This window comes from Anopheles cruzii, chromosome 3 (genome assembly GCF_943734635.1).
Source record: "Anopheles cruzii chromosome 3, idAnoCruzAS_RS32_06, whole genome shotgun sequence".
Lineage (NCBI taxonomy): Eukaryota > Metazoa > Arthropoda > Insecta > Diptera > Culicidae > Anopheles > Anopheles cruzii.
In genome coordinates, this window is record NC_069145.1 from 35278407 (window position 1) to 35291880 (window position 13474).

The following is a 13474-nucleotide window of genomic DNA, read 5'->3' on the forward strand; positions in this document are numbered from 1 at the left end:
GCTCTCAAAGGGTAGCACGCATCGCACTGCGACTGCGAGAGGACACAGAACGGCGAACACACGGTAATCGAACGCGGGGTCGCCGAAGGACGAAACGAAAACAGGCGCAGCCACACCACTCGAGACGCACGCCGAAATTGTCCGTCAAGCGGTTTGAGAGGTCTACCTTACACTGAACTGAACGCCAAGGACCGGTACGTCGTTCCGTGGCATTGCGTGACGTGCCGGGTTGGCCAGACGAGGACACCAGTGTCCTCGCTCACTCCTTCGGCCGGTGCACGATCGCGCCTCCCTTCACTCGCACGCACACATCGCCGATTTTTGACGTCCGTTGGCCACGCCCAGCGAACGCGCAGAAACGCCATCGCATCTGCGCCATCCTGTGGATCGTACTCTCTCTTTCTCTTTCTCCCTCTCACTCGGAGACCCGTCGGGGGCCGCCGGTGGTTGGTTGGTGGGCCTGCGACCGGCCGCGGACTTTCCATTCTCCATTCTCATCGTCATCCGATTGGTTTTCGAGTGCCCTTATCAGGACACTCGAAAGGCGTGTCCTTTTGATGAAATCCAACCGAAAATTGTTATATTGTGTTTTTCCCTCTGTTCGGCGGCTGCTTCTTCGTTCGTGGCTCTCGACTTTTCCTGCTCTCTTTCTCGCTCCGGCACTCCGTTCGCCGTCTCGTTTTCACCCCGCTCGCTATCCTGACGGGGGGTCCGGTCATGCATATTCATTCGAGTCCCGCAGATTCAAGCCGCGCGATTTTCGCACTCACTCTGCAGCTTTTCTTCTTGCTCGTCGTCGTCGTCGTCGTGGTCGCCGTTTTCCCGGCCAGGCTCTCCAAGCCTGCTGGCGTAATTCTCTCATAGTTTTACGCTTTTCCGCTTCATCTCGCCCAAGCACAGACAGCAGCGATTCAGGGGGGCTTCGGGTCCATGTTTTTCGGTTTCGGCATATTGTTGTGCTGCGACAGGAGCGAGAAGGAAAAGCTATTAAACGGAGAAAGCAGGCTACTGTGCGAGCGAGCGAACGAGTGAAAGCAGGACAAAGAGAGCACGAACGGTGCGCGCTGCGGGAAAAGATAGTTTTCCCCATCCATTGCACCGGGTTTCTTTTTCTGGTTATTTCTGTTGTTTCCCGTGCCAATCCCCTTGTTGGCCCCTTGCCTTGATTCACGGCCCGGAACGAGGAAGTGAATGGTTTTCGCGGAGCGCGTTCGGTGCGTTGATGCGATTTGCTTACGCGAGCAAATGTTTTTGGTACGGTCTTACGGTTTTTCTTTTTCACGGTGTCGTTAAAGGGCACAAAAAGCTGACTTGAAGGACGCTAAATCAATAGACCTCGGCCCCCCGGTGGGCGCCGAGCCACGGGGGTGGCTGGTAACACACTAGAACAAAGGGAACTTTTTATTCGCTGTTTCGAAAGAAAACAGAAACTTGTATATATTGCGACCCTGCCACACTCTTGGACTTGGAGAATTGGCCGGAAGATGACGTGCAGCAGAATGATCGAAACGGATCACGATCAAGGACGACTGGCACCAACATAGAGTGATGCAATGAAAATAAAATTATATCACAATAAGACGGCAATAGAACTAAGCTGTGGAGTAATTGGATGCTGCCGTCAATAGAATCAATATTGTATTTGTGTTCTTGACCGGCGCGTTTGAAGTGAGGTGATGCTTTTCCTTTTCATATTGATGATAAACCAGCTTCCCTACTACCAACGGCCGGTGTTGGTGCCAACTAGGGCAAGCAAATGGTGCGATTTCTGATTGAACTTCAAAAGTTTCCCCATACCCACGTCAGCGAAATATTATTTATTAAGTGTGTAAATTAATTAGTTCGGTTTTACAAAGGATGGCATTACTCACCAAATGTCATAAATTTTAAAGACGGGTAAACCAGGTGAACAAGGTCCATCGCAACCAAAGCGAAATTTTCACTTTGCAACGTTTATGCTGTGCAAATGGTGGGATATGAAAGGTGTGGTGCACTATGAGCTTTCAGAACCTAATGCAATTATTGATGGACAATCACATCGGCAGCAATTAATGCATTTGAAGCAAAGCTTTGGCCATAAAACGATGAGAATGGGATAGAAGACATGATAATGACTTCTTATGAAAGTATTGAAAAATGGGTCTCTAAGTGGATCGCTCCTAAAGATTAGGAGTTTTATCGACACGGAATCGAGGAGTTACTTGAAAGACGGGAGAAAGTAGTAGCTAATGACGAAAAACACTTTCGTTAAAGTAGTCATATGTTTGGTTGTTGTACTCGTTGAGTTGTTGTTGAGTCGAAAAAGTCGAATAAAAACCGAAGTAATTAATTTGCAGATAAAATATTTGCGAAAATGGAGCAGAAAATAAGGGCCTTTCGCAGCATGGACACTAGGAAAAGAATAATCGACACTAGAGAACGAAGCTATAGTGTACATTTGCTGTAGCAGCAGACTCTTTCATGCAATCTGGGTTGGTTCGGACTTTGCATGATGAAATAAAACCAACCAGAACTAATCACTTTCAGGGATTTTAGCCAAACGACACCGCGGACCGGCGAACAGAGTGGAAAGGACCTGACTCAGGACAGTAAAGACAAAAATAGAAAGAAATTAGAAAATAGAGTAAGCTGTAAAAAAATGTCCAAGCGACGGCCGGACGCTTGCAGACCGGACGAAGGAAAGTGCAAGGTGCGAGCAGCGCCATCGGCAATGTTGGGAAAAAATAGGGAAAACAACCACAAACACACACACAGCCTTATTAGCAGAAACTCGTAGAGGTGAGGGCACTAGTTGTAGTAGTTGTTGTTGCAGTGTGATGCCACACTCTGGGGGTCAGGCCGCTGTAGAGACGTACGGCACGAAAACTAGGTGTCAATAAAGTACGCTCGAGCGCGGTCTAGCGAACTTTGGAGTGGCCACTTTCATGCTTCTCGAATGCTGAATCTGGCATAGTTGATTTTGCTGCCGCCATGCTCTTGCGCTGCTGCTGCTGCTGCTGCTGCTGCGGTGGCTGCTGTTTTACTTCGGGTTTTTTTAAAACCTTCAGCGATCCCAATAGCTATCCGCTTCGGGGTTGGATATGTCGTCCACTCCTTAATGCTGACCGACAGGACGGTAACTGGTTGCCGATTTATGCGCGGATACGTGGCTACGGTACAACTTCTTGTTTGTGCAGATGCATTACCCAATTGAGCCATGAAGCAGTTGCCTATCGGCACCATGCTGTTTTTATCCAATGGCCGAAGCGTTATGTACGCAAGTTATCCTACCAAACCTTAGCCGGATGTGACGTAATTTTCAAAACATTTTGAACAGGGTTTTTTATTGTTTCGATGTATGATAAAATTCTATAAATTAAACAATCAACTTTGTACTCTTGGAAATTCACTGTGATTTGATCTGAGTGAGCGTTAGTGATAAGCCATTGTAAGTTGCAGGTCAATGAATAAGATCTGCCTCCGATGGCACTGCGGCTGACACGAAGTTCCGCCGCAATCGCGAAGCCACAGTGACGCTTGCGCGGCCACTGAAGTGTCATTGGGAATTTAACGATCCTCGAGCCGCGAGTCTCGCCAAAATACTTCATAGTCAAGTGAGGTACCGTGGCATAGAAATGGTCCCGGAAACAATGGAAGCATTCGAAGCAAGGAAAGGAAAGCCAAACAGCTGTTCTTCAAGGATGTATTTGGATGAGGTGCATCCGCGGCCTAGTTCCCACGGCTTGACGTTTCGACGGGCGTGTGGCAAAATTCTTTTATCGCTTTTGCGAACGGTAAACGCAACGCGCATCATGCCAAGCCCATGAATCACGATGTCACAACAAACGATGTCACAACAAATACACATTTTTCGTCGGTCAAGTGCACTCGAGAAACGCACTTCGCTCCTTCGTTGCTCTTAATCGTGTAATGCTGAACGAATGCGTTGCTGTTTTCCAGGACCTCAGGTAAAGGTAAACATCTACTGAAATGCATCCATAAAATCGAGTTGATCGAGTTGTGCTGCCGGCTTGATCCTTGGAGGTTCCACCTCAAGCGGTTTCAGCCAGGATCGCCCAAGGATCGTTGTGGGGAACGCGCAACTCAAACCCACTGTCCCGTTGGTAACCTGCCAAAGAAAGCAAACGAGATTCAACCTCACACAGCGCATAGTTCATCCAGAAAAACCTGTCGTAGCCATTTTACACACAACCATAACACTTATGATAAGTACTGTCGACCGAAAAGAGCCTTTCCTTTCCCCGTCTTGCTGACAGCTCGAACTTTGGTTGAAGGAAACGATCACTGGCCTCAGCGTCACGGTAACCGAGACGCAATGGAACCCAAAACGGGTGGAACGAGATTGAAGGATAACGTTCCTGGTGCATATTCTTGGTTGTGTGTGTGTGGCGCTCGACCAATTTTTGGACCACATAACTCGCCAGAGTTGGCCGACACCGGGAACGGGGGACGTTTGACAGGAGCACAAATACCTACCTCACTCATGTCAATATACTACAGATTAGGCGCAAGGACTCTTGGGATGGTCGAGTGTGCGACGAGTGATAAGTGAGTGAGAACGCACGGACCTTCAACTCCCGTGTGTGTGTGGTACCTTCGACCTTCGAGCCACTCCGAGCGGAGGATGCGTTTTAAAAATTTAAAAAAGAACCACGTCATCTCAGGGAACTGGACGATGATGGCTTAGAAGACAGCGCAGCGCAGGAGCGAAATGAAGTGCGATTTGCTTCTACTCCGCCTCAACACATATTCGTTGCGGGACGCAATGTGACAAAGCAATGTTTTGTGTTTATTCAGGACGCATTTTCTTCCCCGGTCCTGCGCTTGTGTGGCTTCGTGGCTAGATGTCGATGGATTCTGATTATAGCACTTAGCCAGCACTTGGGTGGTCGCGGATTGCTGTTGAACCGATGGCGATAGGACTTACGGTTTTAACGAGAAACACAAAAGCGAGAGTAAATAGTTCAATTAGTTGAAAGGAGCCTCTCGTGCCAGAGTGGACAACTCGGTTGGTCACAAGCTAAGTGAAGTGGTTGATTGAACCATTCGCATCGAGGGGTAATATTTGGTTTTATTTAGTTTTTGCATCGTTTTACAGAAAAGGGCGCACGCATGTGTGTTTAGTTTCACAACTTGTTTAATAGCTCACGTGTTTACTTTACAAAATTGATTCGGTTTAAGGTTAGCTTGAGACGAAAACATTTGTTGCTGTGCATAAGTCATATAGAAAATCCCTTCACCTATATTATAAGATTCTCGCAGAACGATTGAATGCTCGTGTCAATAAAATTATAGCACATTCTTTTGAAGCATATCTAGCTCTTTAACAATTGTCCATTTGGGCTTAGCGTTACGTGACGGACTACAGTTGGGGTGGTACGCATAGATCGCATTGAAATTAAATATGGTTTGCTAACTTTACTACTCTATCGAATGTGGAATTACTCAAAACAAAGCAATCTCGCTTTTGAAGTTGAAAATGACCTAACACTAATTCGAACTATTTCAAAATTGTTCGAAACGATAAGCGCAGCGTGAAAAATGATAAGTGAAGTACACAACCTTTATCGTCCATGAATGTCTCATTGATTAATTTTCGAAAAGGTAGAACACTCTTTATGTTATACAGAGCCGTCCATGCATCTTCCATGAGACAATTCCTGATTAAAATGCTGGTGCAATTGTTTTTTGCTTCACAGAAATTGACCCGCTGGCTGTTCTGGTAAAATATACAGTAGCAAAGCTAACAACACAGCATTTTGTAATACAATCAAGTAATAGCATTTTCTAAAATAACCGTCTTCTATGTTCTTTAAAACAAAGCTGAATGCCTTCGATGTTTAAAAAACGATCTGTTCAAATCAAACATAGAACCATCAGTTAAACGTTTTGAGATCGGAATCTTTGCTACTGCTTAAAATAACCATTAGTAAGAAGGTAGGTCCATATTCATTCATTACAGAATAGTAGTTTGTTTATGAGTTTACGAGCATAAAATGCAATTTTGTATTCACACCAGCAACATTTGACCAACTACCAGTGCTCCGAATGCGAGTCTTGTGCCGTACGTTCTTCACTTCGGGATCCCACGGAACTGGGAACACTAGGCATTCACCACCCGTGGACTTATGCAAAAGAGCATAAAAGAGAAAGGAAGGAAAAAGAAAGAGAGCAATAGAGAAGCAAGGGAAATGGGGAACAAAAAAATACGAAAACAATTCAACCATTCCTCCGTTAAACGGTTCGCCGATTGAAAGTTGAAGATTAGCGCACTTGAGAACGGGATTTTTGCCCCGTAGGCCTGCGTTTCCATGCCGACAACAACACCGTTTCCACGGGAGGTTGCGCGAAATAAAAAAAAAACAGGAAAAACGCCCTAAGTCAGGACTGCGGAAGTGGGACTCGGTACCATTCATCCGATCGAGCTTTTCCCGTCCGACAAGCAAAATACCGTTGAAGAGGAGTGTAATCGGACGCATTACAGAAAAATGAGTGCTCGCACACACAACCACACAGCGTTGCATTTAATGTAACAAGCAGATTGAGTGTTGTAAACGCCCGGAGTCGCCGAATGTGAAAAATGTTACAAAATAACGTCCGCAACTCCTTGTTTGGAATTATCACTAGCCATTGTGGTTCCGTCGGTCGGGAGTGTCTAGAACCGGGCCTCGAACCCGACTGCAGGGTGGTCATGCAACACCAAAGCAAGGGTCTTTTCAAAATGGCGCCCTGCAGATTCTCTCGGGCGCTAGGTGAAAACCGGCGATATGTAGAATCCTGTCGATTACTGTTCAATTGTTTCAAGACAACTTCGGACTCAGAACGACACTCTATGGCGTCCACAAAGTCATACACAGATTCATATCCCGCCCGATATATTTGAATAGGTCACATACACATAACATTTGATGACTGTTCTATAGCGTAGCTGGAGATAAAAAATTAAAAGCATCAAGCAGACTAATTGAAGGCACTACCGGTGTGTCAAAAGAAATCAAAACTTGTTCGTTATCCACAGCCTCACAAAGTCCATTCAAAGCTGACACTCATTTCCGTGGGCCGGCCAGGGATATCTGTTCCGTCTTTAATGCTTTATAAACATGGATCAAACATTCACTCAACAAACCATTAGGACCGTACCATCGCTGAGCCCGGGCTACGCTTCGTACAGCCATGGTGAGAAGCTTTCGCTGGTTGTTGGCCAAGAAAGATGAAGATTTACGATATGATAGGATGACAAACGGTAGCACTATGTAAACATTACGTCGGATAAGTTTAGCATGCATCGTAACGGGGGTGACCCGGATGCACCGGTTCCGGCAAATGGAGCATGAAACGATACTCCAAGTGTTACAGAACGCAAAGGCGGTCTCGAGATGCAGATCGTAGATTGACTGATAGTCTCGGTCGGCTCATCGGTCCCCGGAGTCGTACCGAATGCGATTAGGCATCAGGCTCATTAGAAGGACCGTACCACGAAGGACCAAACCACGAAGTTCGTGACCGGATCCTGAAATCTGCATCCCAGGTCGCCCGAGGACTTGCATGTGTGAGTAATGTTTAGCAAAGGGGGTCGGCCTGTTTTGCAGGACTTTGATTTCATCTGTAACGTTGGGCAATAAATGTCGGCTTGTCACCGTTGAATGTCGGCAAATGTTGTGAATGATTGATGGCGGCGGCCAAGGCTGGCGGCAACAGTTGGAGCGCGAATCGGCGGACCGAACACTTGGCAAATCAAATGTTGTGCCAAATGCAGCCAGATCTCGATGAACCATGCACGATAAGCTGTTATCATGAAATTTTAATTGAGTGCCAAGCAAGCGTCCCAACCATACAACCTTCCTTTGCATTCCGCGGGAACGGGAAGGACTTTCCCGTTTCCCTCGGTGACAGTTCGACTCACTGTCCGGGTCCGCCCTAAATAATCACCATTCGAGACGTCTGCAGTCCCAATGCCTAGGGTAAGAGGCTTCGCTGTTGCTGTTTCCTTTGCGCTTTCCAAGGCATTTTCTGCGTCTTGCCGTGCTGCAAATGTTTGCATCGAGTTTCACGCCATGAATATGTATTGTTCCGTTGGTAAATATTGAATTGTAACTAAAATAACACACCGTGAATGCGCCCTCGATGCGATTCGGGGGCAAAACTTTTCCCAATTAACAAAAGGTCAGAGAGTGGCAAACGGTAATGACGAGCCAAATCCCAATCGTGTGTGTTGATTGCCATAAAGTTTTTCATAAAGTTTTCGAGTAATTCCTTACTTGGTAAATAATTCATAAAAAGCTTTTAAATTAATTCTCTATGATATATTAAATGGTATTCGCTACTTATCGCTTCAAAGCTCTGGTACTAGCAAGCGACCATAATTTGACTAAGTTATTATTTTCAACTCAAGGAAACGCAAACCAATGTTTCATTGTCCTACCAAAGTACAACCTACAAAGTACCCTGTGGCCAACCCGCGTCTAGGATACGTCCAACCCAACGTAAAGTTCGGTACCAGCGACTGTTACAACTTCTCGCCCGCCACCCTTTATCGCCCCGCAACAGTTCATCATCACATCGGACGAAAATGGCATTGAATTTATTTTGAGCCAGCGAAAGTGTACAGAGCACTTTGGGCGTACTATTTTAATATTAATTTGAAAAATATCGTTCCCATTGTTTGTTTGCATTTTGCAGGCAGCCATGCCAATGTCGACTGTCGATTGTTTGTTTGGTAAAACCCTCCGAACTGCGCGCCCGCTCCCTTGGCCTAACATCGAATCCGTTTGCTGTTGCTTATTTTGTTTACTGGCCACACCACCACGCCACGCTAGCACGCTCTCCGCGCCGCTGCGTTGGACCTACTCAAGCTTGATAGATTTGAGGTTAGGGTTTAGTTGCAAAGTTGTTTAGATATAATTTGGCCTCCGTGGGCGAACTGGTGAACCCCTTGCTTACTGGCTTGCTTGCGACACGATGGTTGACGAAAGCATGGCCCATATAACAGCTAACAGTGTTGCAGAAACAATAACGAAGCACAAGCGCCGAGCAACCGGCCGTACCTTGGAATATGTGAAGCTATTTTAGTGTCTGCTACAACTGCGCCAACCCAACTCAAGGCAATGTGCGGTTCGGCCACTATGGCCACCGATTGGCGAAGGCCGAGTAGATGAAAAAAAATAATTAACATTCAAGTGCTCGGCAAACAGTTCTGCAGCAAAACAGAGGAACGGTGGAAAATTGGCAAATACAAAGCAAATTAGGAAATCGATGACGCACCGTTCCACCACTATACACACTAATAGTGGTTTCTCTTTGCGTAAATCGTGGTCTTAAATATAAGATGACGTATCTGACGCTCTACGTACCAGTTAAAACGGTTATGGTTTCACTTATCAATTTTCTTATGGTGACAAATATTTCTTACACTGAACAGCACAATATTTTCTATTCTTAAGCCCAACAAGCACTGGATACGATTGGTGAATTTTTTACCACTGGATGCTAAAATGTCAATATTCTTTTGCATCCTGATTATCAATTATGGAGTTCATTTCGTCTCGAGTTCAAAACTGCTTATGCATTCAGTTTACAACCACAAGTTTTAATATTGAGTTACGTTGTTCCGGTTTTTCAATAACATATTTAGAACGTTTGCACGACTTTATTTATTTATCGCCAATAATTGTGAACCCATTCAATGTTTCAAGCTATCTCCACACCGATTTTCAGCCAAATCGGTTCAGTCGCTGTTCGTTGTTCGAAAACTGAATTTTGAATTTGAAAAGAGCTCTCCGTTGAGAAAAAGTGCAATAAAAAGCTTAGAAGAGAGGGGGAAACAAGCTCAAAAGAAAGCGCAAAAAAGCAAAGCTCATTATGTCTACAACCATTCTGACATGTAGAGGGCGCTGCTCGTAAATTTTAACCTCCTTGGCCAGAGCATCGAACCTGGGGTCTTAAACGGACATAGGCGCTCGAGCAATTACTGTCACTGTTTTGTAGAAAAAAAACCAAAACAATAATCGTGTTTTGGCATTTCGGATTTCCGGCGCTGCCGGTATTCTGTTTATTGTTAGTGTAGCAAAATGTTGCGGGTTGCAGTAAAGGGCAGCGAAACGTTGATTCGTGCATTTTCCTCAATTCACATCAGCCGCCAAGGTCCATTAAGCAGTGCTGTGAGAAACCATTCATCACTCACTTCGGAAGAAGCCCGTACCGGAACGCTCCTGAACCCAAACAACCCGACATTACATAATGTCCGCAACACGAGTTTCTTCAACAAACGTAACTATTTCTTTCTTCTAGCACCTTTCAAGCGGCTGTTAACGCTTGTTGTTACCTTCGTGTCTTTCAGTTCCGGCCGAGCAAATCTGGAAGGGTGTTATCTCGGTTAGTAACGCTGGCAAAAAGCGTGGCCGCGGAAAGGGTTCCGGTCGCATCACGGCGAAGGATTTGAACAAAGGGCAGGTGATCGGATTCGGAAAGGCCAACATTGTCTGGCCCGGCCTTTCGGCGCCGGTTGTCCGGGGTCGGGAGTTAGTTCAACAGCAGCGTCTGCCAGAGGACAAGGAGCGAGAAGCGAAGCTGCGCCGGATTCGTGATGAGATGGTGAACTTCAAGCGCCTGAAACTGGGCCCACTTGAACGCGGCTGGTCGGGATCGAAGGCTCCGGGCCGTAGCATCGGACCTCCGGATCCGATTGGCGAGGATGAGTTTTTAGGGTTCGAGTCCAAGTGTTTGGAGCTAAAGGCGGTCGTAAATATGAAAGGCAACCACGGACGGAAACGGCGCGTTTCGGCCATGGTCGTCACCGGCAACGGTAACGGGCTCGCCGGGTTCGGATTCGGTAAAGCGATCGAGGGCCGAGCTGCGCTGCGACAGGCCAGGAACCGTGCCGGTCAAAAGCTGATGCACTTTGAGTTGTGCAATGGTAATACAGTGTTTCACGATTTCCACTGCCAGTTTGGTGCCACGAAGCTGTTTGTCGAACGGAAACCGGAAGGCTACGGCCTAAAGTGTCACCGGGCGATACGCACCGTGTGCGAAGTGCTCGGCATTAAGGACCTGCGGGCGAAGTGCGAAGGATCAACGAACGTGCAGCACGTGGTGAAGGCATTTTTCATCGGACTGTTGCAACAGAAACACCACCAGCAGATAGCGGAGGAGAAGGGCCTTCACGTGGTCGAGTTCCGGCCCGAGAACATGAACTTCCCGAAGGTGGTTGCTAGCCCCACCGTGTGCCGCACGGAAACGGACAATAACGAAATACTAGACTTCACACAGTGGGGACTGGGTGGGAAGATTCAGCTGCAGAAGAAGAAATTCCCGCCCTTCTACACCAAGTTCCGGTCGTGGGAAATCTATCTGAAGAAGCAAGAGTACCTCCGCAATCAGGACAAAGTGCGAGTACGAATGCTGGCCGAAACGGGTGAGGTACGCAGTTTTCTAACGGAAAAGTACCCCGAATGCCGAATGGGCCCGGCCCCGAAGGAAGAATAGCGGAGCGGAGGATAATCCTGAGAGGTCGTCGCGCCTTGTTTTAAGCGGCCCACGAACCAGGCAGTGATATAATGGGAAAATGCATACGAAAGTGCAAATGGCAGCAATGCAGAAAACAACACAAACATAGCGAGTCAAACAGCTGATTGTTGTTTGTGTTAGTCAAACATCGAGGAATCCCAGTGCAGGGTTGCGTTTCGCTGAACAGCTGGCTCCGCGCGCTGTCGGAAATAAAGGTTAACTATTAAGAACATTTATTGCCGTTTTATTGAAAAATTTCGTACCCGAAGTGCGGAATACAGTATGGAAAGTCGAATAAAAGATAATTGTAAACCTTCCGTCTATTACCATCCCCTCTTTCAGCGTGGCACAGTTCTCGGTTGTGTTTTTGTTCTGTCAAAACATTACTCCCCGTCAACAGCTTGAACCCTGCCTTCGGTGGCGCAATCGCGTTGGTCCATTTCGTGGTAAACAAAGCACTTCACACTGCAGGACCCGTTCGCTCAGTACACACCGAGCAACGATCAAACACGGCACGGCAGGAAGAAAGAACGCAAATAGCACACGACAGCGCCACAGTTTCCCAATCGCATAGGCGACAGCAAATAGTTTCTCGCCTGAAAGCAGGCAAAGCAATTAAACCAAGCGAAGGTGTAATTTTTTATTACAATATGTGCTAGACACGGATCGCGAAATACGACAAATCAAGCAAACGGGACCGAAAGTGCGCACGGAAAATCGAATGTGAACTTTTTGGGTGTATTTTTAAAACAGCTCCTGGAGTAGGAGCAGCACAGTGAGCCAACGAAAAGGACTTTGTGGGGTGGTGCTGCCAGTACTTTTGCATTTGCTTCAGCCATCCCCATCTGGAGTGGCTTCTCTTTTTATTGCCTGCCAGCCAGTACAAACGCGAGGAAAGCCAGAAAAAGAGAGTGCGCGAAGAGTGTGTGGTGAAGAATGGCGTTGTGAGGAAACTACGACGAATCAAATCCCCCGCTCCCTGCCGTGTTGGTGTAGTACCGGTACCGATCACCAGAGCAACGAGTGGCGCTAGTTGCCCGTGCCTCTACTCTCGTTCGTACAGGCGGTGTGTACAGATGTGTGGGTCAGCAGCTCTCGGCGAGCGCAGCAGTTTGTTTTGATTTGTCGCTGGTGCCCCGTGCCCGTCGGTGTGTGTGATTTGTTTTCATACATCGCGTGTGCGTCGCGATTGCTGGCAGCAGGTAGTTGTGTGGGTGAGTTTTGACAGATTGTCAGCAGTCAGGGTGGGAAGCGAAAAGAGCGTAGCATCATTAGCAAAGAAGGAAGCAGACGAAGGAAGTGTGTTCCGCGAAGAACGGTGCGCGTGGTTGTGCTTGGCGTGAACAAAGAAAACATACGCGCGTTCCGTCCATCGGGTCCGGGGGTGGCGTGCGTTCGAAAGGGAAAGCACAAGGAGGGCAAAGTGAGAAGCAGCACACGGCGTCTTCGTGTAGCTAACGAAATCGCACACCATTGGCGGTCGGCGGTGTGTTAGTAGCAATCAGCGGAGTAGGCAGCGAGCATCACACACGGAGAGTTAGCAGCCGTATTTCTTGGCCTCAACAGAACGGCCATTCGAAGGAACGGGGCAATTGTGCGAATGCAAATCGTTCACCCGTTTGTCCGCGACGATCGCGAGTTTGTCCAAAGGTTTCGTTGACCGACTGCAGACCGAAAGTGCGAGGCCTCATCAAGCGGCAGTTTTATTACAAGAAAGCCCTCACCACCTGATCAACGACAAGAAGGGAATTGGCGAAACAATCCGTTCCCCTCGCCTACAGTACCGACACGGAACCCAGGAACCGCTCGGCAACCGTTAAGTGCGTAGATAAACGTGAACGGCCCGGAATAGAGATAAAGTGACGTGTCGGAACGTGTGTCGTGTGCTTAGGTTAGCGAGATTTGGAGTTAAAGAAAACCTGTTGGTGGGGCCTCGAGCCACCAACAATCTCTAACGTGGAGTCACTAAGCG

General features: G+C 47.3%; 1 protein-coding gene across 1 annotated transcript; it reads left to right on the top strand.

Annotated features, from left to right (window-relative positions):
• The first annotated feature begins 10012 nt into the window (after window positions 1–10012).
• On the top strand, window positions 10013–11771 carry LOC128271757 (28S ribosomal protein S5, mitochondrial). The gene is made up of 2 exons (XM_053009389.1): window positions 10013–10266; window positions 10337–11771. Exons 1-2 carry the CDS (start codon window positions 10068–10070, stop codon window positions 11479–11481), a joined length of 1344 nt encoding a protein of 447 aa, XP_052865349.1. The 5' UTR covers window positions 10013–10067; the 3' UTR covers window positions 11482–11771.
• The last annotated feature ends 1703 nt before the right edge of the window (window positions 11772–13474 follow it).